The sequence below is a fragment of the Rattus rattus genome, chromosome 10 (genome assembly GCF_011064425.1).
Source record: "Rattus rattus isolate New Zealand chromosome 10, Rrattus_CSIRO_v1, whole genome shotgun sequence".
NCBI classification, from domain to species: Eukaryota; Metazoa; Chordata; class Mammalia; order Rodentia; family Muridae; genus Rattus; species Rattus rattus.
Window position 1 is genome coordinate 41,259,743 of NC_046163.1, and position 26,534 is coordinate 41,286,276.

A 26,534-nucleotide genomic window follows, 5' to 3' on the forward strand; every position below is an offset into this window, starting at 1 on the left:
GCAGAGTCATTTGGTCCATGGCAGCCAGAGCTGATAGCAGTAGTGTGTTCACGTAATAGCGGACTAGGAGTTAGAAGGCTCGTGCATAACCAGGGCTAGGTATAACTCTCAAAGTCCAGGCCCAAGTGCTCTTACTTCCAGCTGGGCCTAGCCCTTTAAAGGCTCCACAGCCTTCCGTTTAGTACCATAGACTGCAGATGCTCAAGCACAGACTTCTGGGGGTCATTATAGATTCACACTCTAACTGTTGGAGGTACTGTAACTGCTGGGGACCCCAAAGCTGAAGAGCATTGCTGAGTTCACAGGGAGTGATAACAGAGGACGGCATCTGAGAAGAGTAAAATGGCAAGAGATGTATGTGTAGATAGGCTCTGTGGTGTGTGTGTGTGTGTGTGTGTGTGTGTGTGTGTGTGTGTGTGTGTGTGTGTGTGTGTGTGTGTGTGTGTGTGTGTGTGTGTGTGTGTGTACATATGTGTGTGTACATGTGTGTGTATCTATATATGTGTGTATATGTGTATGTGTGTGTATATATGTGTATATATGTGTGTGTATGTGCGTGGACAAGAGGATGGGAGGGCATCCCAGATCCAGAAACAGTGACCTGGGAGAATACGCAAGCAAATCGTCCTAGGTGGTTGGAATACCTAGGTTTTCTGGTGGAGGAGGACTTGTGTGTATGTTCCTTAGGTTTGAGCTGAACCACCTCTCTGCCATGTCTTCCCAGGCTCTCTGGGGATAGCCTACCCTGTAGCTTCTCCATTCATTGCTTGTACTTTTGAGGGGCAGACATATTAGTGAAATCCGCAACGTACAGTTACTAACAACTCTGGCAAATGCTCATATAGTCTGATTACAATGGTGGCTACTTGCCAACCAATGAGAGCTTGCAAGGACTAAACCAAAGACTATGTGTGGTCTGACCCATGGCTCCAGCTGCATATGTAGCAGAGGATGGCCTTGTTGGGCACCAATGGGAAGAGAAGCCCTTGGTCCTGCTAAGGCTGGACCTCCAGTGTAGGGGAATGTTGGGGGGAGGGGGCAGATGGGAAGGAGAACACCCTTATAAAAGAAGGGGAGGGGAATGGGATAGGGGACTTATGTCTGGGAAACCAGAAAAGGGTAAATAAAAAAAAAATCCAATAAAAGAAAGAAAAAAAATGGTGGCTACCATCCTTTGGTATGAAAAGGATAAGAATATTCGTTAGATTCTTATCTGTCCTTGCTAATTCATCATCCTCTAAGACATAGCTTTCTTCCCCCACTGCTGTGATGTAATACACTGACCACTGCTGTGATGTAATACACTGACCAAAGCAACTTATGGGTATTTCTTTGGCTCACGGTTCTAAGGTACACAGTCAGTTACATCGGAGAAGTTAAGGTGGCAGGAAGTGAAAGCAGTTGGACACATGGCATTACAGTCAAGAAGTAGTTCAAGGAATGCTTGCATGCTAGTGCTCGGTTCAGGATCCCCTCCCCAGGAAATAGTGCCAACCACAATCGACAGATCTTCCCATCTTAATACAACGGAGAAAGGCCAGTCTCCCAGTGAGCAAAACCTAATCTTGGCATACCGCAGCTCAGGCTCACAATCAGCCAGTCTTGTTTCCAACAAGAGCTGCTCTATCGCTCTTTCTTTAGAGGGTAGGAAGGTAGGTCCAGAGTTACATAGACAGCTGTAATAGGCAAGTCCAAAGTTGATATAAATCCATGTTCAGTAGGGTCCTTTCCTCTGGTCCTTTCCCTTTCTGATCCTTTCTCCTTTCCCAGCCAGGGAACCAAGGTCTTTTCTGCCTGAAAAGCAGCAGCAGTGAGAAAACCAGCTAGGCTCATGGCCAAGCTCCTGGTGATACCATCTCTCCAGCTAGAGACACCGAAACATTAATGTGTCTCTTATTTTTCAAGCAGCTGTCTTCAAGATGGCAGATCCAAGTAGTAGTGACAGGGACCTGTTGAAGGCCTAGCAGAAGTGTAACCAGATGTCAAACAGTCCCCAAATGTTGAGGGGTCCTCTTCATGTTTCACAGCTGGAAGATCTTACTTTAGGACAGTATTTTCTGAGGTTCCTAAGAACTGACTCGTGGCCCAAGATTTTCACACACACACACACACACACACACACACATACACGCACACACACCACACACATACATACACGCACACACACACACACACACACATACACACACATACACACCACACACATACACACACACCACACACATACACACACACACATACACACGTGTGTGTGTGTGTCTCATACACACACACATACACACACACACACACACACACATACATGCACATACACACACACATACATACAGGCACACATACACACATACATACACACACACACACACACACACACACACACACACACACACACACGTTTACATTGCAAAAACTATAAATGTAAGTACCAGATGGTGATTTTAACTGAGAATTTGCCTGTGCCCTTTCTGCCCTTCGCCATGTCTCTTCCTTTCCCTTGTTCTATTCCTGACTTAGCTGACAGAGATCTTCCTGGTTTCCTTTCTCCACCCAGTGAGGAAACAGTAGCCCCAAGAGACTAAGACTTGTCTGGTAACATCCTCACTTAGCTTCACTGGAATGGGAATGCTTTGTGTTGTTTTGTTTTTATAAAATGGTCAGAGACAGATAACCCTGCCCTATCAGTGAAAAAGGTATCCTTTTTTTTTTTTTTTTTTTTTTTGGAGCTGGGGACCAACAGGGCCTTGCGCTTGCTAGGCAAGCACTCTACCACTGAGCTAAATCCCCAACCCCTGAAAAAGGGTATCCTTAAGAGTCCACTCGAGGACGTAATTATCCCGATATGCTTTGAAGACTGAAAGGGTAGTTAGGAGACTATGTTCACTATTCCAGAAAATTCATAAAGTAATTATGTAGAATTAATAACATAGAAGCTTTCCTCCTCTCTCTGAAAAATCAATTATTTCCATCAAAGAATAAGTCTGAGTATGGTTTCAAAAGTTCCCCTACTATTCCCTAGGAAAAATTTAAGCATACACAAAGGAACCAGGCATCCAGAGTTATTAAACTTAAGTTCTGTGACCATAAGCATTTTACGACAATCATACTCATTATTCTAAAATTATTTCTATAATTGTGTATAGTTGATAAATATAAACAGGAAAAGGACTTAGGAGTATATGAGGTAGTTTCCTGTGGTCACGACTTTTAAAATTTAGAATCAATGAGAAATAATTAGCTAAAGAGTTCTTAGTGGCGAGAAAACTGGGATTCATCTTGTATTGTTTCCAAGCTGAACAATGTCTTCAGCCATTGATAATATAAGCTTCTTGTCACAGGCTGCGAAGGGGCCAAATAAATAATGCTGCCATGTTCACTGTGACTTCATTAGATCCGGAAAACCAAAGTCAGCTCAAAGAGAGTCGGGGTGGGGGGTGGGGGGTAGGGGGTGGAGGGATAGGGGCAGGGACTGAGAGAGCCTTAATCAATGCATAGCCTGCGAGTCCTGACTGGTTTATACTCAGCCCCACAGGTTGGCAAAGGAGGTTTAGAGCCTCTCCTGTAGTTCCCCAGGGCCATCCATGCTCTCCTTTTCCCTCTCTGTGGAATAAGTAACATTCCTGGAACATTCAAGAGGCGAATTTCTACTAGAGAGACTGGCTCCTGGAAAGTCTCTGCCCAGTAAACATTTGAGGAAATGTTTAGGCTTTAGTTCTTGCCTTTATTTCATAGTTTTTTACCCCCCCCCGCCCCGCCCCCCTGCCCGCCCCGCCCTGCTGGGTTTAGACCCTCCACGCTGCCTACTCTCAAGTCTGCCTTCCTCTCCCAGACCTGTCTTTCTTTGTTTTCTGCCTGCTCCAGGCACCCTTGCCATCTGCAGCTGCTGCAAGGCCCCTCGGGGCAAGTGAGGAATGCTACCGTGGAATGTGACAGTTCAGATTGTGCCCTTTGACTGCTGATGGTGAAGAGGAGCTAGCCAGGTGTCTGGCCAGGACCTTTGCACCATACAGTGTCCAGTTGGCTCTAGGAGGGTTAGCAGTTTCTTGGCAGGCCCAGGATTTAGGGATAAAGTAAGAGATAGAGTATCCACAAAACATCCCACTCCCTTGAGGTGTGACATAGTTTCTTTCTGGAAGGGAGCAGCTGCTGCGCCTGTTTACCTCCCAGCGTGTATGTGGCAAAGCATACTGTAGAGGTCTGTTGTGATTTGAGGCACAGCATGGACACACACACACACACACACACACACACACACACACACACACACACACACACACACACACACACGCACCAGTGGAGGAGCAGTCCTAGGAAAAGAAAAATGAGGGTACAGTCTGTAGATTTCTCATTCTTGCTAAGAGCAGTGCATCTGGGGTTTCTCTTAGATCTACCCAGAGCCTGGTCTCTCACACCCATGACTGGCCAGGCCTCTGGAAGCTGCTGCTCCTAACTGCTATCTAGTGGCCAGGCGCTGGTACTGCAGTCATAAAAAGCTAGGCGCTACAAGAGGAAGGGTTCTAAACAGTCTTTCTGACTGGAGACTGTTGTTTTAGTGTCTATGTGCAAAGGTGCACTGACACCCAGCGCACATCGTCAGAGGACCGTCTGTGGCTGACATTTGGCAGCAGAGGAGGGCTTGTCTAAATAGTTTAGATATTCAGTGACTGAGAGCTTCTTGCCTCTGTGGCCAGTTTTCCTTCTCCCGGTCACCCAGTGTGGTCATGGTAGCCTCCTACGCAAACTTGCTTCTTCAGGCTGTGAGGGAGACTAATGTGGTGACACTTAGCACCCTTGGCCCCTGACACCCCGTGCTGAAAGTGGTATGTCTGCTCACCATTCTTGGCTTTATGGGCTCTGACCTTTGGATATTCTTCAAGCCTTTCCTGCACTTTCAGGTTTCATGTCTTGACTGGTATCCCTTCCTTTGCCTGAGTCTCTTTTTGCTCTTTCTCTAAACTGGCTCTGGATTATCGGTGTTACCTTCAAGCCAAGCAGGTGCCACTTCTTCCCTCGATTCCCACCCCTCCCCCACCTGTAACGACTCTCCCTCCAGTCCTCTCAAGTACTTTGCCGCAGTCTCTGATGTTTCTGTGGTTATCACCGGTCTTGTTCCATCCAGCTTGCCCGTGCTCTGTTTGTGTGGGCTGCACCTGAACTGCTCATTTCTGCAGTGTGTTAGAATACATGGAAAGGGGGCGTGCAGGCTCCTAATAATTGCCGCTTATAGTAACTGAGTGCTATGTGCTGGGCACTGGGCCAAGTGCTGTGGGAACTCTCCTTCAGGCACTGCCTTGCAACAGTTTCCAGTACCACAAGTATCACTGGTGTGTCCTTCCCTTCCCTCCCTGCACAAGTGCTAACAGCTTAAGCACCTTAGCCTAGATGCCCAAGTGCCACACAGTGCCTCCAGGGCCCCCCAGTTGTATTGGATTTCTGTGAGCTGGATGGGAAGAGTGGATTTTAAATGGAAGTTTCCACAGGAGTGGGGATTTGTTTGTAGAAGACATAAGTAATCCACGGGGTTGAGGAAGAAGCTGGTTTTAATGTCTCTGGAAATGAGAACCCATCCAGCTAAAAGCTAAGAAGCTATCTCTGAAGGGCTCTGACAGACCCTTCCAAAATTAGTGTCTGTTTCCTCCTTCTGTTATTTTTAACATTGTTTAGTTTTAATGATGATACACTGGGGCACTAAAATACTTGAGTCACAGTAAGGACAAATAAAGCCTGGTTTTATGTGTGGTGATACAAATTTATTTAATTGAACAAATAAATATTCACTGAACAATGATGCCGTGCCAGTCATGGACTCACCTTAAGGGGTTAGGAAATACATCTCCATTCTCTACTAAGAATAAAGGAAAAAGATATAATGTCTACAAAACACCCTACGCTCTTGAAGCAAGAGACTAAAGAGCTGGGTTCAAGGAAAACTTTCTGAGTACCTTGGATATGAAGTCTGAATCTTCAAGCAAGTGTGGCAAATACATATCCTTCTTGTATGAAGTCAGAACAATGGAGGAGCGGTACCTAGGCAATCAATGCAAAGGGAAGTTAGAATCGCAGTCCTGGGCTGGGAGAGCCAGGCCCCAGCTGTTCCAGGGAAGGCCTGGGGCACCCGCACTGCCTCCTGCTCCAGCCCTGCACACTCAGACTTGTGGTGATGTTCCCTCTTAGGCCACCTGGGCGTCTCTCGTCCCTTTCTCTCTTCTCTCTCTCTGTCTCTCTCTCTGTCTCTCTGTCTCTGTCTCTCTGTCTCTGTCTCTGTCTCTGTCTCTGTCTCTCTCTCTCTCTCTGTCTGTCTGTCTCTCTCTCTCTTTCTTTCAACTAACCAACGAGAGTTCTGGATGAGATACTGTGCTGATCGGTCAAGGGAAAGGGCTGCCCCTGAACGCACAAGTGCACAGAAGAAAGTGCTCCTTGGGTTTCTTCTTCAAAGCACCTGATGCTTTAACACGGACCAAGAACCCGTCCTTTTGTGCCTGGCTGGATTTCCTAGACTTTATGCCTTTGCACACTGAAACAACTCACCTCTGTCCTCCCACACAGAACATACTTCACTGGAACATTTCCCCCGGTTGTCTCCACAGGAGAACCCAGCCTCCCACTGAAGTTCATTTAGTTAAAGAATGAGGGGCTGAGGCCTCGGGGTAGGGGCAGTGAGACACTCGAGCATGTCCCTGCTGTTCAAGGGATGGAAACATGGAATGCTGATCTTCTGCCAAGAACACCTCTCCGCTTTAGTTAGAAGGGATTTCATTGTCCATTGTTCCTGGGAAAGGAGTGTGGTGTTCATGAAGGATTTATTGTTTCAATTCTCTTGTCACTTCCTTGGGGCCTAGGAAGCTGGGGAGATAGTCTGATGTGAATTCCTTTCCAAGCTTCTCTGTTATGGGAACGGGCTGCCTCAGATTTTATTATCCCAAAACCGACCGGAAAAGGCAAGAAGGCTAGCTTATTCCTGCTTCTAACCTCTCACTAACAGGCATGGTTTCAGCACAGTTGGGCCAAGCTTGGAGAGTGCTTCTTTCTGGAAGTGTCGTACAGGCACTTACATGTCACTTCCTGTGGCGGTGTGTGTGTGTGTGTGTGTGTGTGTGTGTGTGTGTGTGTGTGTGTGTGTGTGTATGTGTGTGTATGTTACTGCATCCCTTTCCAGATGCTGCAGATAAACCAGTGTCCCTGATAACCCTGATCTTGACTCTGAAAGAACAGGCACCATGACCGACCAGTTGAGCGCTAAGCCTGCCTTTCTCAAGCTCTGCTCTGCTCTCTACCTGCTACCTTTCACCAAAGGATTGGACAGAGAACAGGGGAGATGGAGGCAGGAGGAACATGCGTAGGGTGCTCTGCCCTGGGCTCAGAGGCACATCGAATGGGCAGAGAGTACTCTGCGATGCTGGTGGTTAGCTCAAGCACCTGAAATTTCCATATTTCTAATTAGAAGACTGAGCATATTTGGCCCCGGAATCAGACACCTGAGGCAACAGTGACTCAGGCAGAGGGAGTGTCATCTTTGGTCAGTTCTCCTATTCACTGCTACCTCCATCTGACTAACCTTATCAGTGTGACTTCCATCTGACTGCCACCAGCATGTGAGCTTATGACCTAAGCCGAATTTAAAAGATGCTAAGTTATCATTACTTGTGATGATTCTTGAGGTATTATCAACTCTTAATGGGTTTATTACTTTGTTACTTCCTAAGCAAACCTCTGAGTTTATTGCTCATGCCAGAAACACACACACACACACACACACACACACACACACACACACACACACACACACACGAACAACAGGCACTCAAATGTTTGCTTTGAAAATACACAAAATCATCTACCAGCTTTTTGAGAACTGTTTTAAAGTGCAGACAGGACAAACGTGTGTTATTGAGGTATGGAGGTCCCTATGTAGTCATTTGCTCACAGACCTAAGGATGCAGGACATTACCAACAGGAAAAGAAACTCTTCAAGAGTGTGCTTTTTCTAGCAACCATTGCCAGTCTATGACAAGCCTGTGGAACGGTCTCTGTACCTTCCTGGCTTGCCTGATTCCTTACTTCCCCCTATCATCTCACAACCTATCTTTTCCCCTGGAGAAGTCTTATCACCACACCCAGGGACAATTTAATTACTAAGGGGGGTGTTGAATGAAGAACACAATTATCTTAAGGGGAAGCTGAAATGCCCCTACATATACACACTCAGTTTTCAAAAACAGAAATATTTTCTCTATTGGCTTTGTGACAGGGGAGGGACCCATGAAACCTGAGGAGGCCCCACGTGAAATACAGCAACTGCCGCTCTGAAGATGGCATGTTATAGGTCTAGACTTTTGACAGCTAAAATTTGAAGACTAGAAACTAAAGCAGGGGAGGTGAGCTGCGGATGTGTTTTGAGTGATAATGCACGCAGAGACGAAGGTCATGCAGGCTCTCATTCTAGCGAGGCCTTACACAGCAGAACTTTAGTCTGAGAAATCCAGGGAATTTCTTCTTTTTTGGGCACTCAACTTGGTTTCTCAACAGGTCACATGCGCCTCTCCCCTTTAAGAGCACAGCCACTGAGCTTGTTCTCACACATTTCCTCCTCGGAAGCTGGGAAATTACCTTCTAGGGATGCTGAGTATTAGCGGCTTGTTTACCACGCTGGCCTCACTAAGCCAAGGAATCTTGTCAAATTTTGGAACAAAAGCCTAAAAGAGAAATGGAGAGAGATCATTTTACAGAGTTCATCACACACACTTATGAAAAATAAATCTTAAAGGGAGTCAGAGGGCCAGAGAGATGCCTTAGTGGTTAAAAGCACTCCTTCCTCTTCGAGAAAAGCCCACGTTTAGTTCACAGCACCCACATATCAGCTCATGGCTGCCTATGACTATAGCTTCAGGGGATCCAGCACCCTCTTCTGGCATCCATAGGCTCCTGTAATTAGGAGCACATACCTATACATGTGTAGATATAATTAAAAGCAAAATATTAAAAGTAATAACACTTGACTAGTGCTGGTATTACAATGACCAAACTAAGCTAATAGCAACGACAGATACAGCAATTGATAAAACATTTTTACACGTGAGTCCTTCAGCCATTCCACACAGTGGCCAAGAACAAGTAGTGCCTTCTCTCTTTTACAGATGCAAAATTCAAAACCAAATAGTGTGAATATTAATAAATGGGCTTGTGCTTTCTGCCTTTGTGTCCACTCTATGTAATATTCTCTATGCTTTTCGTTCTTTGAGCTTCCATCTATTTATAAATCCTGGGACACTTCTGTGACCCCGGTTGAAATCAGCAATCTCTTGTCCCACAGGCCCTCCACCCTCATCCCTTTTAGGTGGCCAAGTCTAGGAAAGAATCCAGCTTTGGTGCCATCCGCATTTGGATATTTTTGATCTACTTGCAATCATCAACTAGCCGCCTGACTTTGGACAAATACAAACTAATGACCACATCGCCTTTGTGGAAATGAATGCACAGAACGCTATGTGAGATCTGGGAATTTTTTTCTCTCTCCTTCTGGTGCATACCAGAAGCCTGGTTTGGCACTTATAGGAGGAGGGCTTGAATGCGTTGGAGAGTCCCTTGGCTGAGAGCCTGACAACACATGCTCAACCACCTTGCTATTAGCACTCTTCTACCAGACCCACGACTCCTCCCTTTTCCAGCTTCCCACTGAGGGATTTGCCTCCTAGGCTAAGAGCATTCCACTATAAGCGGATTTCCAGGAGCAGCAACCAGTAGAGGGCAGCAGCGACCTCGCGGTGCGGTGTCTCAGGAGGGACGCTTTGGCCGCCCAGTGGTGCGAATCCGGAAGTGCTCCTCCACAGTAGTCCCCTCCAACCCCGCGTCCCGGATGTAGAAGTAGCTGGGCTGCTGCTCTTCTCGGTCGTACACCCCCTAAAGAGCTGGGGCAGGTGGGTTCCGGCGTCCTTCGCTTCGGGCCTTTCCCGCTGAGCCAAGGCTGGGAGAGGGGCGGCGGCGGGCAGGGCAGGCCGGCTTGGTGAGTGGTAGTCTAAGACCCTTCCCTGCTCCGTACCACGGGTCTTTCTGATCCAGAGGTCCCAGTGCATGAAGGCCGATCCCAGGGTGTCCGGCTTTTAAAGTAAAGGTCTATCCTGGCCTCTTATGAAATAAAGAAGGTCCGGCAGGAAGTTCTTTCTCAAATTTGCTGAATGACTTTTTTGTTTCTGACTCTGACTTTCCCATTCTAAAATGGGATGGTTGTTTTCTTGATCCTGCACTAGAGTTTTGCTGTTTCAGTTAATTAGGATGATATATCACTTTAAAGGATGGTGAGCTCAGCTAATGAACAAAGAAGAATTGAGTTCTCGGTTTGGGCTAAAACTGTAGAGATCATACCCTTCTGTTTTGTGCAGATTACTGTTGTCATGAGACTAATAACTTATTCAGATGCCTTTGGGAACCTTGGTAACAGCTATGGATTCTGTTTCTATAAATTTGCATAAGTTGCAAATATAATCATGCAAAAATATGATTATACACCTTAGGGTATATGAATGCCCAAGTTAAGACTGGCTTAGCGAAGGATGACCAGAAGCACAGACTTTTTGACACCAGACTTTTGTTGGAGGTCTGGGTCTACTCTGTTACCCTCAGACCTAAATACTCTGTTTTTAAACCCAGATGTCTTATTAGGTCAAGTGGGACTGATATTAACTTGTAAGGCTGTGACAATTAAAGAAGGTAATAAGACATTTAACATTCTGAGTCAGTGATGCTATGCAGATATCAATGATTAAGATTCTAATTTAAAATGTGACGGTTTGGTGCCTCATTATGTCACTAGACATAATTTATTTAGGCTTTCAATAAGCAGAGTTGTTTTGATTGTAACTGATGCCTACCATGACATCCCCAGCTTTGATATATTTACAGTTCTCTCTTTTTCTAGGAATTTAGTTGCGTTGTCCTGATTCACAGAACAAACTCATCTATTGCAGGCTTAGCCTGGCCCGAAGACTTTGTAAACAAGGAAAGTTCTGTAGGCTATCAGCGTGGCATTTCCAAGAGAGGTCTTAATCTACAACTTTATCAAGAACTAGAATCCCGTGGGCATCTTTGAGGGAGATTGAGCCCGCCTGGATTTCAGGAAAGGATGAGATAATGTGTGCTCAACGTGTAGCGGACACCTCCGAAGTCAAGTGGCAGAAGGTTTTATATGAGCGGCAGCCGTTCCCTGATAACTATGTTGACCAAAGGTTCCTGGAGGAGCTCCGGAAAAACATCTATGCCCGGAAATACCAATACTGGGCTGTGGTATTTGAGTCCAGTGTGGTGATACAACAGCTGTGCAGTGTCTGTGTCTTTGTAGTCATCTGGTGGTACATGGACGAGGGTCTTCTGGCTCCCCAGTGGCTTTTTGGGACTGGACTGGCATCGTCCTTGGTTGGGTATGTGTTATTTGATCTTATTGATGGAGGTGATGGACGGAAGAAGAGTGGGCGGACCCGGTGGGCCGACCTGAAGAGTACTCTGGTCTTCATTACTTTCACGTACGGTTTCTCACCAGTGCTAAAGACCCTGACAGAGTCCGTCAGTACTGACACCATTTACGCCATGTCCGTCTTTATGCTGTTAGGCCATCTCATCTTCTTTGATTATGGTGCCAATGCTGCTATCGTATCTAGCACACTGTCCTTGAACATGGCCATCTTTGCTTCTGTTTGCCTGGCCTCACGCCTCCCCCGGTCACTACATGCCTTCATCATGGTGACATTTGCCATCCAGATCTTTGCACTGTGGCCCATGTTACAGAAGAAACTGAAGGCGTATACCCCGAGAAGCTATGTCGGGGTCACCCTGCTTTTTGCCTTTTCAGCTTTTGGAGGTCTTTTGTCCATTAGTGGTGTGGGAGCCATACTCTTTGCTCTTCTGCTGTTTTCCATTTCCTGTCTCTGCCCTTACTACCTCATTCACCTGCAGCTTTTTAAGGAAAATATTCATGGGCCTTGGGATGAGGCAGAAATCAAGGAAGACTTGTCCAGGTTCCTTAGCTAACCTAGGGACCTCCATTTCATTATTAAGAAAAGTTAAAAGACTTAGAACCTAACCAGTGTAACATTTAAAGGCAGGGTTCCACTCTCGAAGCAGCAGGCTGATCTGGGTGGTAGAGCTGAGATCAGAAGAGTTTAACCAAGGGTTTAGGGGAAGGTGTTTGCCCTTCAGCTTATCTTGTGACTTAAAAAGCTTTCTGGTGCTGTTATGAATTATTATCCTTTATTCCCTCTAACAATGATGTGATGTGGGTTCTGCTTATTAAAAGAGTAACATCTATTGCATCGTCTCTTATTTAAAAAAAAAAAACCACAACCCTTATGTATGTGTGCATGAGAGAGAGGGCGGTCTATGTTCAGTATATATGCCCACCCATCAAACTCAGGCTTTGACAACAAGCCTTTACCAGTTGAGCCACCACACTGGCCCTGTCTCATGATTTTTATGAGAGCATAAGACAAAGGTAATATGAAGGCATGTGTGTGTGTGTGAGTGTGCGCGCATGTGACACGCACATGTGTGCAATCAGTTGTTTAGCCTTTTATCTGTGTACTAAGGAACATCTTTATATATCTAGAGCCTGAATTTGAGGATCTCGGATGGTGGCATCCAGTTTGTTGTCCAATACTACAGAAGTGGTACTCAAGGAGAGTTATATGTCATAGAAACAAAATGTTGAGAGATACTGAAAGAGGCTGGAGGGAGAGTTCATCTCAAGCAATTAGGAAACCAGAGGTGACATTTGATTTACTCTTGGAGGATAGCCTTTGAGAACCAGAGAGGCAATACGAGCAAGTGTGGGAAACTATAGAGCAAGTGAGTGTGCTCAGTGAGGTCAGCTGTCCAAAATGTCACTCTGAAAACGATTGTTTCTACTCAGTTTGAGATCCATACCTGTGGCATTTCAGAGAAAGTATCACAGTAGCTGTGACTCTGATTCTTCTTAATATGAATAAACTTTGTAAATGGCCTCAAATTTAATCCAGCTTGCCAGCCACATTTGCAGGCAAGATGTGACTACATATGATACAGTCCAAGCGCAAAGACAGAAAGTGACGGGGATTTAGTCACAGAGATCTGGGGGAGGAACACAAAGAGTGGGAGCTTGAGTCATGGTCGGCTCTCTATTGATCCAGTAATCGGGCTCTGTTGCTGGTAGGGGGCAATCCAGCTTGTCTAAAGATGGGACAGGTTGTGACGTCTTGAATTCCCTCATTGTGCAGTTCTCAGCTTTCACCTGTAGTATTTTTTTTTTCTTCTTTTTTCTTTTTTTCGGAGCTGGGGACCGAACCCAGGGCCTTGTGCTTGCTAGGCAAGTGCTCTACCACTGAGCTAAATCCCCAACCCCTAGTATTTTTTGTTAAAGATTTATTTATTTATCATATATAAGTACACTGTAGCTGTCTTCAGACACACCAGAAGAGGGCATCAGATCTCATTACAGATGGTTGTGAGCTACCATCTGGTTGCTGGGAATTGAACTCAGGACCTCTGGAAGAGCAGTCAGTGCTCTTCACCACCGAGCCATCTCTCCAGCCCTCACCTCTAGTATTGAAGAATCGTTGCAGCAGATGAGCTGTGTACCCCAGGTACGATGTTGGTGCTGAGCGTCTTAAACGCAAAACTTCAAAATCTGAAATGCTACAGAGTCTGCTCCGAAATGTATTGAGCACCAATGCTTTGCCTGGTGAAAGTTCCACATTCTACACCATGAAATCTTCATGTGCAAACTTATTTAAGAAATATAAAATTGTCTTAATGCTGTGTATAAAGTGTATGTGAAATAAGTAAACCTTGTATTCGGATGGATCCTATTCTAGAGCTAACCCTTTACGTAAAAATTTCAAATAAAAAAAATGGTTTTGGTCCTAAGGGTATTGGATAAGGAACATTGGATTTGTCATAATAATTGGGATGTGGGTTAAATTTGAAGAGGTCAAAGGTACAAATGGATGAGTTATTTCCCCCAGTAGCTGGTTACATCTGTGAAAGTGATACTGTCCCCTGCTTGTTGTAATTTCCAATTCTAAGTATCAAGGGGTAGCATACTATGAAGTAATGCTTTTTATCTTTCTGATTTCTCACAATGCCTTGACTAGGATTTTGAGCTAATGGCAATTTTTTTTATGTTTACTGTTATTGATGAAGATTGTTTCATGATAAAAAAAGTGGGTTATTGTCCCCTAAGATCACTTACCCTGCTTTGTCAAACCCAAGGGCACTTGGTGTGGCATGAGTTATTCTGTCATGCACATCAACGGATGACAGTTGGTTGTAACAAGGGAGTGTAAAAAGGCTGTGAGGTTTGCCTTTATTTTTTCATATTTTAATACGTTGCCGGATCTAAATGGGTTTCCAGTTGTCGACTCTAGGAAACTCATGCCAGTGAGCTGTATGTTCCAAAAGGTTGAACCACTTTAAAGAATGGTGGGATGAGTGAATATGACTGCTGTTTTCTCCGGCTCTTTTCTATCACTGGTATCTGGAGGCACCCAGTACTCAATCGTATTTGTGGGTCTACAAGGTTAGCGTGGAAGTGATGGGGGATGGGGAGTTGTAAGATGTACTTGAATTTAAGGGGGGAAGGTACAGCAGTATGTTTGGATACTAAGGGAGCTGTAGGGGGGAAGGGTACCAAAAGCAGGATCCAGAGTGGATGGCGCTGTGTGTTCCAAAGGGACCCATTACATCCTGCTGATGAATAGAAGCAAGGGACAAATGGAGTATAGGTCGCTGAGAGCTGAGTCCTTTTTGTTACAGGACCCTGCCTTCAGTGGCGCAAACTCAGGGACTTTAAAGAGATAAGCTAAGACACTGTATATTAATATTACAGAACCTTATATACAAGTGAAGTCTAAAGAAGGCTGTAGTTTTGAGGCCGAGCATGGAGATTGCTTATGATAATACTGGAGAAAGAGGAAGGTCTGGATGGAGAGTCTGCTGTGGTCAGAGGAACAAGTGGATGGATGGTGATTTCCGGGGAATTTGCTATCTTTATGTAGAGCAGTGGTTCTCAACCTGTGGGCCATGACCCCTTGGGTGCCGAATGACCTTTTCCCAGGCGTCATACATCAGATATCAGGTATTTACATTCTGATTCATAACAGTAGCAAATTTACAGCCATGAAGTAGCGACACAATGATTTTGTGGTTGGTGGATCACCACAAACTGAGGAGGACGTGTATTAAAGCATCTCAGCATTAGGGGGGGCTGAGGACCAGTGGGGGAGAGAGAGAGAAGAGGAAGTAGGAAACCAGGATAGCTGCAGCTATTCTAGCGTGAGTGGACTTGTGCGTTTATTAACTCTGCATGAATTAGCTAGTGAGTACAGGGCGTGGCGCAGATAGTATCAATGGTTTACATTTGAGCTGAGGCTGAGTTCCGCATGCTGTGCTCTGAGCCTGATGGCTCAAAAGTCTAAGGGTAATGGAGAAGGATGTTGTATTTGACGCTGTTTTGTTTTGTTTGTTTGCTTGCTTGCTTTTTACAGTTTAGTGACCTCACAACTAGGCAACAGAGGAATTAAAAATTGGTGACACAATGCCAAATTGAATAACCCAAATGATAGAAATCAAAGGGACAGGAGGCAGCCTTCTACAAAATGGAGTAAGCACTAGAACTCAGCCCAGGAGGAAGACCCATAGGACATGTGGCCATGGCCTATACATTACCAAAGGTAGGGCAATATAGTTCACTAGTAGAGGAATTGCCAAACATTTCTCAAACACTGAAATAAAAAGTCAGAGGGTAAAAGCAAATGTCCATTTGTTCATTAGATTATGTCTTACAGTAGATGGATGCTGAAGTAGCACCAGTGTGACTTTAGACCAAATGAAAATATAAATTTAGTGGAATTTTTGCATTTCTTTCCAGGAAAATCTCATAGGCCAGCAATGTAAATGGATTCTAAAAAGGTTTAGGGAGAATGAAACCAAAAGTCATGCTTTGTTTTATAATACTGAGAAATTCTGAGCCCTTATCTGTTGGGATTAGGATGACAAGACTCACTTATGCCTCATTGGCTTGTGACGATCGGAATTCACAAGGAGAAAAAGATTCATCTGACCTGGTCCAGCAGGGGCCACCATTTATCACTTAAATGCAGCTCTCTAGCCACTCTCAACTTTAAAGCACACTGAAATGGTGTGGGTGTATTAACAACTTAGATTTCTAAAGTAAATACTGTAATGGGAAGGAAAGACCAGGGCAAAGAGTCCAATAGTATTGTGATTGTATCTCAACCTGTCAAGTACTTGTTTACAGAATGAGCCACCACCCTTCTGCCTTTTCACGGCTCTTCTTAGCGCTGCTTGTCATTTGTCCTAAGTTACAGGGAAGGCTGGAGAGGGGTGGTGCAAGTGGAAGAGAGCAAAGACAGGAGGAAAGGGAGAGGGGGAGGGGGGAAAGGGGAGGGGAGGAGGACTGGAGGAACAGGGGAGGAGAAAGAGGGAGGAGGAGGAAGAAGAGGAGGGGGAGGAGGAGGAAGAGGAGGAAGAAGAGGGGAAAAAGAGGAAGAGGAAGAAGAGGAGGAGGAGGAGGGGGAAGAGGAGGAAGCATTTTTGCCTACCTGGCCCTAGTGGTATAGTTTGGATCTTATCTGTCAGTCAAAGGTCACATGCCAAGTGCCTGATCCTACTGGGCAGTGCTAGAACCTTTGGGGAACTAACGGTGTGGAAGTAAGTTGAGTCTCTGAGAGTATGCCTCTGAAGGCCTGTTGGGCTTGATGCTGTTTCCCAGCGACTTGAAATGAGCAGCGTTGTTTCTCCATGGGCTCCCTGCCACGGCGTACTGCTTCACCCATGCGAATGAGCCATCTAGCCACCGGCTACGCCCTCTGAAACCGAGTCCAAGGGAAGTCATTCCTCCTTCAGCTTGATCTTCTCAGGGGATTTCTTTTTTTCTTCCAGCCACGGAAAACTTAAGTAACATAGGTGTCAGGCCTTGGCATTGGGGTAGAGCGTATCAGAGAGGGACAGGGCTGCAGGGGTGACAAAAGGCTGCTAATCTTGTGCTGTACTGCAGTCGAGTTACACCACACGGAGAGCTAGAAGGCACAGGTATGTTTGCAGCATCATGAGGGCTCCTGGTGGAAAGTGTGTTTGTGTCTGCTGCTTTGGAGGAGTTCATAAGTACTGTGAACGTCTCAGAAAGCTTTTGACAGCTCTGGGTTTTAGAGTTCATGCTGAGCATGTATGAGGATGCACATGACGCCATCACATCTTCCAAGCCAAAGAAAGGCCCAAGGACACGAAAAAGTAAACAGGTCAGCAGAGGGCATCAGTCACACAATTATGCAGTATTTCAAACCCTTCAAGTAGGCCTGGGCCACAGTGCCCTCTTGTGGAAGTTACAGGTATTCCTTTTTGCAGCAGCATTTGTGAGTTGAAATTCTTACTGACTTGTGAAATCAAGAAAGAAGTCTGAGGTCTCCATAAACTCAGGAAGCAAATTGTGAACGGGGGCTTGATTAATAACAATGTCCCCATCTTAGACACACACAGTGTGTTGTGTGTTCCAGTCGCTATGCTATACATTTCGAGTATATATTATTTTATTATCGTAACAGCCCTGTAAGGGAGGCTGTTTCCAGCTCACAATTTAGGAAATGGAGCAGAGTGGAGGCAGGCAATTTTCTGAGGCAATGTTGACAGGTCAGGCCAACACTCTGCCTTTCTGACAGCTGAGTTGCTTCAAGGGCTAAAGGCTGACTAGCAGATGGCTGCTTCGGATGCTTCAAACCCCCCACCATCCCTTGTACTCTATATTCCCTTCCCTCAACATCTAATAAGATATTTAATTTAAGAGCCCAACAATTAGTATTTTATGATGCTTGCCTTAGGAGTTTATTTGGTCAACAAATGTTCTTTGTGCACTTACTACATGACAGCTATTGTTATTTGTGCCTGGCGTACATCTATAAATGAAAGGGCTTGAAGATCCTTAACCTAGTACAGTTCGGAAGGAGGAGACAGGCGATGGATATCAAGAGAAGGCAACCCGAGCCGTGAAATGTGGATGGCGGCATTTCCGATGACAAAACCAGGGAGGCAAGAGGAAAACCAAGAAGGATGCGTGCCTTAGAAATCAAGGGCAGAACGTGGCTGCAGTGGGAAAGGGTGACCAGCTCTCAGACTCTAAGGAGGGAGAGCAGACCATTGGACTGGCATGGGAGGAGGTCACCCATTTGAAAAGAGTAATAGCGGGGTGGATGGAGTAACAACTTATGTGGCTTGGAAATGGGAAAGAGGGTGTAGCAGCGGAGTTTATTGGAAGTTTTGCTTCAAAGGACAGCCGAGGCCTGGTATGGTAAAGGAGGGCTAAGTTAAGCAAACACAACAATGCTGGCAGGTGGGGTGGCTCCTTGACCGGGAGCAGCTACCAGAGTAGTATTCTTGAGTAGGCGAGAGGAGATGGGATGTGATACCCAAATCCATCGCTAACAAGTGGGAAGGGAGGTACATGGACACACCTGTTGGATACAGAAACTGAAGCGAGGAAATTCTTTCCCAGCTGCTTCCGTTTTTTAGAGAGTCAGGTGAGAAGGACTCAGGTGAGAGTTATGAGCGAGGGAGAGGATGAAGGAGCGGAGCGCACTGGGGCAGCCGTGCCTATTGGGAGGACAGACTGCACCAGTTATACTGGTGTGCTGAGTGCTCCGGAAGTGGACTGAGAGAGCATGGCCCCGGGGGGTGGGGTTTCTAAAGCTCCTTTCGTGCCCACCCAGTCAGTCTTCTCCTGCTTCCTGCTTCCTGCCTGTGAATGAATCCCTCAGACAGAGCCCTCCCTGCCAGCCTGCTACCATGTTTTGCCCTCGTGATGATCCTGGACGAACCCTCTGAAACTGTAAGCAAGATCCCAGTGAGATACTTTCTTTTATAAGCTGCTTTGGTCATCGTGTTTAGTCACAGCAATAGAACAGTTAAGTCCTTTCAGTATGGTGGCGAGGGATTTAAAATAAAGCCAGCTTCCACTCTATGCCCTTGTTTACGTCTTTCGTGGTACAAAGTAGGTAAAGAGCTGGTTTTATCCAGAGTGGTAGATTAGTCAAATGAAGCTCAGGGTAGGGTGAGGGATAGAGGCTGCAGGGTGGAAGAAAAAGTCAGTTGAGATCCAGGAAGTAACACTACGTAGCTAGGAGTGAGAAGTGTTAAGCCCATGGGTACACAAGGTTAAAACTAGGGGATGAGTGGCTGAGGTAGGGTGAAGGTCGAGGTCCATGCGCAATAGAAATGAGAGGCAGGATGGGGGTGGATTACCGTTGAGACTCATGGGACAAAAAGTGTACGGAAGCCTGAGGAGGTTACAGTGCATGGTGACCTAGGTGACTGGGAGGTCTGAGATGGCTGATAGCAACTGGAGTAACAGCAACTGATAGAAATATCAGTTAGCTCCAGTAGACAGTGTGCTAGGGGGTTGGGCTCAGTGGTAGAGCGCTTGCCTAGCAACCGCAAGGCCCTGGGTTCGGTCCCCAGCTCCGGAAAAAAAAAAAAAAAAAAGTCATGACAGTGTGCTAGGAGTGCTGGGGTAGGGCTGGGTTCTGGGGCCTTCTCTTCATACTGAAGCAGGTCAAGTGCCAGGTTGTATTAAGGAGATGTTATGCTGGTTCACTAACAGGATTCGCCGGCTCGTTTTCTGGGTGAGATGTATTTTTGACTAGAGCCCTTTGGGGATAATCACCAAGACTTCCTAAGGACTGTGAAAAACCCAGCAGCAGTCAGTGTTTCTGAAAGTTTTAGAAACCTCGGTTCTGGCAAGAGAACAGAGCTTAGCTGAAAGGCAAGGTTTGATGGACCACAGGGCCTGAGGAAACACATTCCTTCTACCACTGGGAGGGCACCGGGCGAGCTTCGCGGCAGGGAGTGGCACATTGGAACCAGCAAAAAGTCTGCTCGGATGTGCCTAGGCCAGGCCAGTACTTTTGGCTCTTTTCTCAGCGACCTCAACTCCCAGGTGTCATCAATGTTGGTTTACATTGGGAAACAGCAGCAGTTACCAATCACGTGAGAGCGCCCTTTCCTCCCACGTGCATTTGTGTGTGAAGTGAGGGAGTGCGAGAGCTAGAGCTGCGAAGCAGCTGTTTCCCGACTGCCCAGCATGTGCAAGGCCCCTCCCCAGGCCTGGCTCTGCGCTCTCAGCCCACTGTGGAGAGGTAAGAAAGGAAGGGGACCTTAGAAGAGCAGTGGGCGCTTTGCTTCACTGAGCATCCTTAGGTCTTTCTGCCCTGAGGTTTTCTTTGCCCACACTGGTCCTGATTTCCCCAGGGCTGAAAAAAAAAAAAAAAAAAAAGACATCGTCTCTTGGGGCCACTTAAAAGCTGCTTCTGCTTTCCCAAGCTGGTTAGCTGCTCACCGCCCTGGGGTGGCCTGTGGCCTCGTTCTCGGCCCAAGTCACATTTGGACTCTGGTAAGTGAGAACTCTGTGGGCCTCCCACTCTTTTAAAATTACCAAATAAACAGCTCCTTGAGGCCTCAGGCAGCCTTTGTGTACGTAGCTTAAAATACTCTTTTTATGTTTAAAAGAGAAAAAGGCAGACAGAAGAAACTGTCTCTTGGCTCGAACTTGCTCTCTGTTGCTTTCTACCGCGTTCATGCAGGAGAAGAAAATTCCGAGCCAAATAGCCTGAAGGATCAACTTTCAGTAGTGTGGGGCAGTTCGAAAGGGGACGTTTTAAACTGTGCACGCAGACCCTTCCCAGCATCTTCTTGGTGACTTTCACGTTTCAAGGGCAGGATGATGACTGACTTGCATTTGGTCATGACTGAAAGGCATGGGTTTCAATGAAGTTGCTATTGGAGCTGAAAACTGGACCTGATATAAAGCACCATGAAATGTGATTAAAAGCAGCAACGGAAGTGGCAGTGCATAGATTTACCTCACCTGCAGCCTGCCACCTGTTGATTGCCCTAACTTTTGTTTGACCTTAAGGTGTTGATGATATTGAAACGGAATGGTGGCTTTCAGTCTTAGGCCACAGCGTCCATGAGGATAGCAGGTAGATCGTATGGTGTGAAGGCAGCTGGCTGTGCCCTTCCAATGCGGGGCGCATTTCATAGCACAGTGGTCTAAGTTCACTGTGGTTTCTTCACACACAGACTCCAATTAAAATATGGAGAGTGCAGAGTTGTTTTTCTTTTCAGTCAGCTTTGTATGTGTGTATGCTGCATGTGCACGTGGAAACCAAGGCTCAATGTAGGCTGTCTTTTTCTCATTATGATGATGATGATGATGATGATGATGATGTTGATGATGGAGACAGGGTTTCTCTGTGTATCCCTGGCTGTCCTGAAACTTGCTCTGTAGACCCGGCTGGCCTTGAACTCAGAGATTCCCTTGCCTCTCTGCTTCCCGAGCACCAGGATTAAAGCTATGTGCCACGGCTGCCTGTTGGCTCTAACCCTTTAAAGCCGGTTTCTCACTGATCTGGGGTTTACACGTTGGCTGTACCAGCTGGCCTGCAAGCCCCAGAGGGATTGTTGCTGCTTCCATTGTGTTGGAGTTCTGGATCTTTTTCATATGGGTTGTGAGGATTGGAAGCGTGGTGATCATGTTTATATAGCATCTCTACTGGCCTCCGTTTTTAGCAATCTTAACTCCCTGCGAGGTTCATCTAAAAACAAAAATGGATTTATAGTTGGGCAAGCATCCATCCTTGTCTATATCATCCTTGTTTGTTGAGTTATAAGATGGAGCCTTGGAGTCTATCACACTCATTAAAATGCCTTAGCCTGTACATTCACAGCAGTGTTTTCCTCGTAGTTATGGTTTGAACAGGAAGTGTCCCTACAGGCTCATGTGGGAATCCTGTGCCTGGATGTCAGCTGGGATCTGAAGAAGCAATTGGATCTTGAGCTAATCCTAGACAGGTTTATAATTGATGGCCTTATTAGAAGGTGATGAAGAGTAGGGGAGAGAATCATGGGACATGCCATGGAGGGACATATGTTGTTCCCTGTCCCTTCTTCTCTTTGTCTCCTGCCCTCCACATTGGAAGATGAAGGTTGGAATGAAGAATTAATGAGTTAGTTGAGAAAGTGTATCTTATGAAGCACCTACGTACCATTAGCAGTATAGACACATTAACACGCTTTGGCAGAGGTTAATGATCTCTTACCTCTACTCGGGCCCAGAGCAATGGGTTCACCCAGGTTGGACTGAAATCCTGTTTATGTTTCCTGAGGTTGACATACATTTATCTAGTGGTGAAGCTCCAGGAGAACTATTACTCTTAGAAGGTCTAATTATTCCTACCTTTAGCTCTCTCTTCTCCATCTCTCAGGCGTTTTCGGCTTTTTGAGCAAGGAACTGGAGAGCACAGACACCTCTCTGTGCTGTCAAGAGGAGACTGTAGCGGTACCTCTTGGTTAGACACCGAAGCAGGCGGGAGACCCCCCCATGCTTTCAGTACCAGGATGCCTGTCTCCGACACTTGAATGATTCAGAATTTTACAGCATGTATTCTACTAGGAAGGAGAGCTTTGGGTTTTGATTGGCCGGGACGCATTCCATTGTCTCTTTGTCAGACATCACAATTAGGTCATGGTTGGAGGAAATGGATTAATGCTGTCAAGATCTCAGCTAGCTGCATCAGCACGTGAGTCCTTAATGCTTTCCCCCAGGAAGATGACCAAGCTTTTTTTCTTATCATAACAATATGTGATAACTGCTTATTTGGTTATTTTGCAAGCTGCTTCTGGTTCTGGTACTTCTCTGGTGCTCCTGCTGACTAAGATACTATTATGAATCCCAGAGACATCTGATACATAGAGATGGCTATGCAGGGAATATGGTGGCTTTTAAAAGAAGCACTGACTCCTCTTGACCATCCTGAGTTACAGTCCATCTTGAAGACTGTGGTACTACCTTTTCTCTTCTGTCACACGCGGAGGGTGAAGGTAGAGGTGAGGACAGAAAGTTAGCGATGGTTGAGGAAGTGTATATTATGAAAGAAATAAAAACCATGTGCAGTAACCACAGGCCAGTGTATCATCGGAGCATTTACTTCTATTCCAGTCTCTTCTCCTCCCACCAGACTCCCTCTGGTTTTCTTGTCTATAAAATGAGAGAACACACTTCGGGAGACTAAGGCCATTTCAGTTTGATATAGTTGGAATTTCACTTTCTTCTTGTTCACCAGGTCAACTCAAATTGTACATGTCCAGATTATGTTAAGTACCAGGTAAAAGTAGGTGTGCATTTAAATTTTAGACAAAGTGAAAAAAATACCAAGGACTTGAAAAAAAGTCAGCCGGGAGCAAACTCTTGCTTGCACTGGCAACACTTTGCTTGGCCAAGGGCTATAAAACCCTGCTGGTGTAAGGATCTATCTAGTAAAGAATATTGTAAAATTCAAGGGGCTGGAAAGATGGTTCAATGTCTAACATCATTTGCTGCAGGAACATGAGAACATAAGGTCCTATCTGAGCACCCATGTAAAAAAGCCAGGTTTGCATGGAACCCCAGGGCTGTGTAGGGCAGAGACAGGAGGATCCTTGGGCCTTGTTGACCACCAGCCTAGCTCCAAGTTCAGTGAGAAACCCTGAGTGAAGGAATAGGGTAGGGAAGGATAGAGTGGGATATTAGGATGTCCTCTGGCCTATGTGAGTTCATATACAGATGCACACATGGGAGAATCTACACATACATACATGTCAAATGATGACTGAGGGTAAGGGAAAGGCAAAGGGAGCACAGTCTGTATTTCACACCAGTTCAGTCGCCCTGGGTTACAGGAAAGCCACCTGAATGCCTTGGTTTGCAGTCTTCATCTTCTTCGCCAGTAACCCTGTTCATTAACCAATCTTGGATGCAGCAGAAGGGAGGTAACCCAGGGTATGCGACTTGAAACACGAGAAGCTGGCTTACATTTTTGAGTGGAGAATTTAATTCTTAAAACTTATTTAAGTGGCTTTCGTGATCCAGAGAAGATGGTTTTAATGATACAGGGTCTTCTTTTTTAGAATAAGGAGGCCCTGCCCAGATTGTCTCCATGCCTTCCTGTGCCAGGCCTCCCCCAGGTCAAATGTAAATGGGACCCTAGTGAAGTAAAGGGAACATGGAGTCCTGGAGACTAGTTTGCTCTCTTGATGTGTAGTGTTCTGTTTTAAAGAGTGAAATGGGGTGTTTTCACAAGGGCCCTCATCCGAGAAGAGACAGCTACTTCTCAACCCAAACTCGGTCCAAGTACATCTCTAAAACAGAAAATCACAGATTAAATAAGGAGCCATTGGCAAAGCTGCCACACGACTGGCAGAATGCACTCTGTCACTTTAAAAGTAAGCGCTCTGCTCGTATTAATTCCCTGCGGGTGAGGGGGGCAATAGTAAAAAAGAAGGTCCTATGGCCTAAAATTTTAATACTGTTATTATTTTAAGGACTGATGCATTAAAAAGTTTCCTCTTCCCTCAAGCTTCTACTTATCCACTCTCTTTGGCGTTTTACCGACATCTTGAAGAAATTGCCCGAGGTGCCAACATTTCCGTTCTGTGTCGCGCATGTATTTTAAGCAGTATGATTTTTCTTTTTAACCCCGAAATTTGCCAAACAGAATATGTGAGTTTATGCGTTTCAGACCTACAGTTTCTTCTGTAATATTCAATTTTTTTTTTAGAATATCCTATATTAGTTTTAGGAAAATAATATTTTGGTGCAGTAATAACTTTGATGAGATTTCTGGAGGCAGGTTGAAAGGATTCAGACTTCTGTGTCCTTTCTAGATTCTAAATGTTAATTCTTTTCTTTCTTTCTCTCTTTCTTTGTATTCCGTTGAAAGAAATTTCATTAATGTTTTATTTAATTCAGTACAGTATCGTTCTCTGTCAACGAGTATCTGAAATCACAGTGTAATGTAAATTTTTCCCTTTCAGCTCCTAATATAGTAAACTCTACATTTCAGGGGCTGTGTATGGTGTTACACGATAACTTCAGCTCTTCGAGGGTGGATACAGAATCAGGAGTTCAAGGCCAGCCTTGACTGCCTGAAACCCTGTCTTAAAATATTCATCAGCGGAAAAAAAAGCTAGATAAATGAATTTCGCCTTACCTGGCTCTAGTAAGTGTTATTGTTTTTAACTTGAGACTTTATTCAATAGGAAAAGAAATGGAACACATGTAATTTTTAAAATATAGAATAAACTTTATTTTTTTAATTAAAGACGTAGATCAAAAATAAAAGTTTTTATGTACACGTGACATATGGTGCAAAACAGAAGGTTTTTTTTTTTTTTTTTAATACCATGGGTAGATATGCTGTTAAACAAAAGGAGATGACTGGGTGATGGGGTTAGGAGGGTCGGCCTGGAACTGCAGGAGGGGGTCTCCTAGTCAAAACAAAAAACAAAACGAAATAACAACAAAAAAGAAAAACATAGAGGTAGAGGAAGAAGACAATGTTTAAATTATAAAATAAGTCCAGATAATAGCATGCAAAAAAAAATCTCACAAAAGTCTAATTCAAGTCAGAAAAAGAAACCAAAACAGACAAAAAACAAAAACAAACCCCAAAACAAAGCAAATGACCAGGCATGCATGCATGCAGAAGTGAAAGCCCATCAGGAGGCAAAGTTAGCAGCCATTAGGGCCTGTCTGATACACCTCCCCCCAGGCACCCTCCCCAACTCTGGGCACCATCAGCATGAGACATTAGTGCCCATTCAAAAATATCACCATGATGCCCCATGGAAGTATAATTCCTTGCAATCAAATTCGGGTGAATTAGGGTCAGTATTACACATAACTTTTGGACTTGCATAGTTGATTCTAAACCCTAATTTTCTGACCCCAAATTCTTTCCAAAGTCTTTAAGTGAATGACATGAGTGCTACCTAAGGGGAAAGGAATTGCTGGAAAATATGAAGGAATTTGAAGGAAATGTCAGTTTATTACCTTAGTCAACACGTTATCATGTCTAGTGAAGTTTTTTTTTTTTTTATTCTTAAAGTGAGGAAATTAAAAGGTACCAAGATCAAATGAACAACATCATCCCAACACAAAAAACCTCAGGGGGTTAATCTACAGCCTTGGATTCATAACTAAGGATCTGTCTGAGATGAATAGTTGTGTGGTGTGGCAGCCTAGAATCAAGTCTAGGAAAAATAACAGGCGGGGGCTGGTTCTTGATTGCACCAGGGTTTGTAGGAATCCCCTTTGGCTTAGAGCAAGGAGCAGTGAAAATTCTGATTTATTGGTAAGTGGGTCCAGGGTACAACAGACTTGGTTCTCTGGATCAGTCTCCAAATCCCTAGACTGGTTTGTATCTCATTGGCCCATGAATTGTGGACTCAGGAACAGCTGTGTGGCTGATTGACATCAGCCTTTAGAATTTGAACTGATTCCCAAATCTAGAAGATAGGGTAACCTCCACTCTGTGGGAACAGCTTTGAGGCAGACAGAGGGCCAAAGACAGACTGGCCAGTGGATTCCAGCCGACGTCTGTGCTTTAATTCCCTTTGTAACCGACCCACTGTGCGCTGGCTCTCATGGCTGTGAGAGGCCATCTGAACTCCTCCTCTCTGTGGGATTTCTC

At 45.3% G+C, this 26,534-nt stretch overlaps 2 protein-coding genes across 4 annotated transcripts in view; one reads left to right on the top strand and one right to left on the bottom strand.

Moving 5' to 3' along the window:
* The window catches only part of C10H1orf105 (chromosome 10 C1orf105 homolog), a 43,339-nt gene extending 20,874 nt beyond the window's left edge, over window positions 1-22,465 (bottom strand). The window contains exons 1-3 of the mRNA XM_032915417.1: window positions 22,262-22,465; window positions 8,605-8,690; window positions 5,940-6,024 (exon numbers count right to left, since the gene is read on the bottom strand). Coding sequence (XP_032771308.1) covers window positions 5,940-6,024; window positions 8,605-8,690; window positions 22,262-22,282 — 192 coding nt within the window. The 5' untranslated portion in view covers window positions 22,283-22,465. The remainder of the gene's footprint in view (window positions 1-5,939; window positions 6,025-8,604; window positions 8,691-22,261) is intronic.
* Window positions 9,799-12,292, top strand: Pigc (phosphatidylinositol glycan anchor biosynthesis class C). 3 transcript variants are annotated; one of them, XM_032915414.1, is made up of 2 exons: window positions 9,799-9,997; window positions 10,910-12,292. In XM_032915414.1, the coding sequence occupies exon 2, from the start codon at window positions 11,122-11,124 to the stop codon at window positions 12,013-12,015; it is 894 nt and encodes a 297-aa protein (XP_032771305.1). In that variant the 5' UTR covers window positions 9,799-9,997; window positions 10,910-11,121; the 3' UTR covers window positions 12,016-12,292. The 3 variants fall into 3 exon arrangements, with proteins under 3 accessions (XP_032771305.1, XP_032771306.1, XP_032771307.1); XM_032915415.1 differs by having other exon boundaries at window positions 9,799-9,911; XM_032915416.1 differs by lacking the exon at window positions 9,799-9,997 and adding an exon at window positions 10,073-10,136.
* Window positions 22,466-26,534: the final 4,069 nt, after the last annotated feature.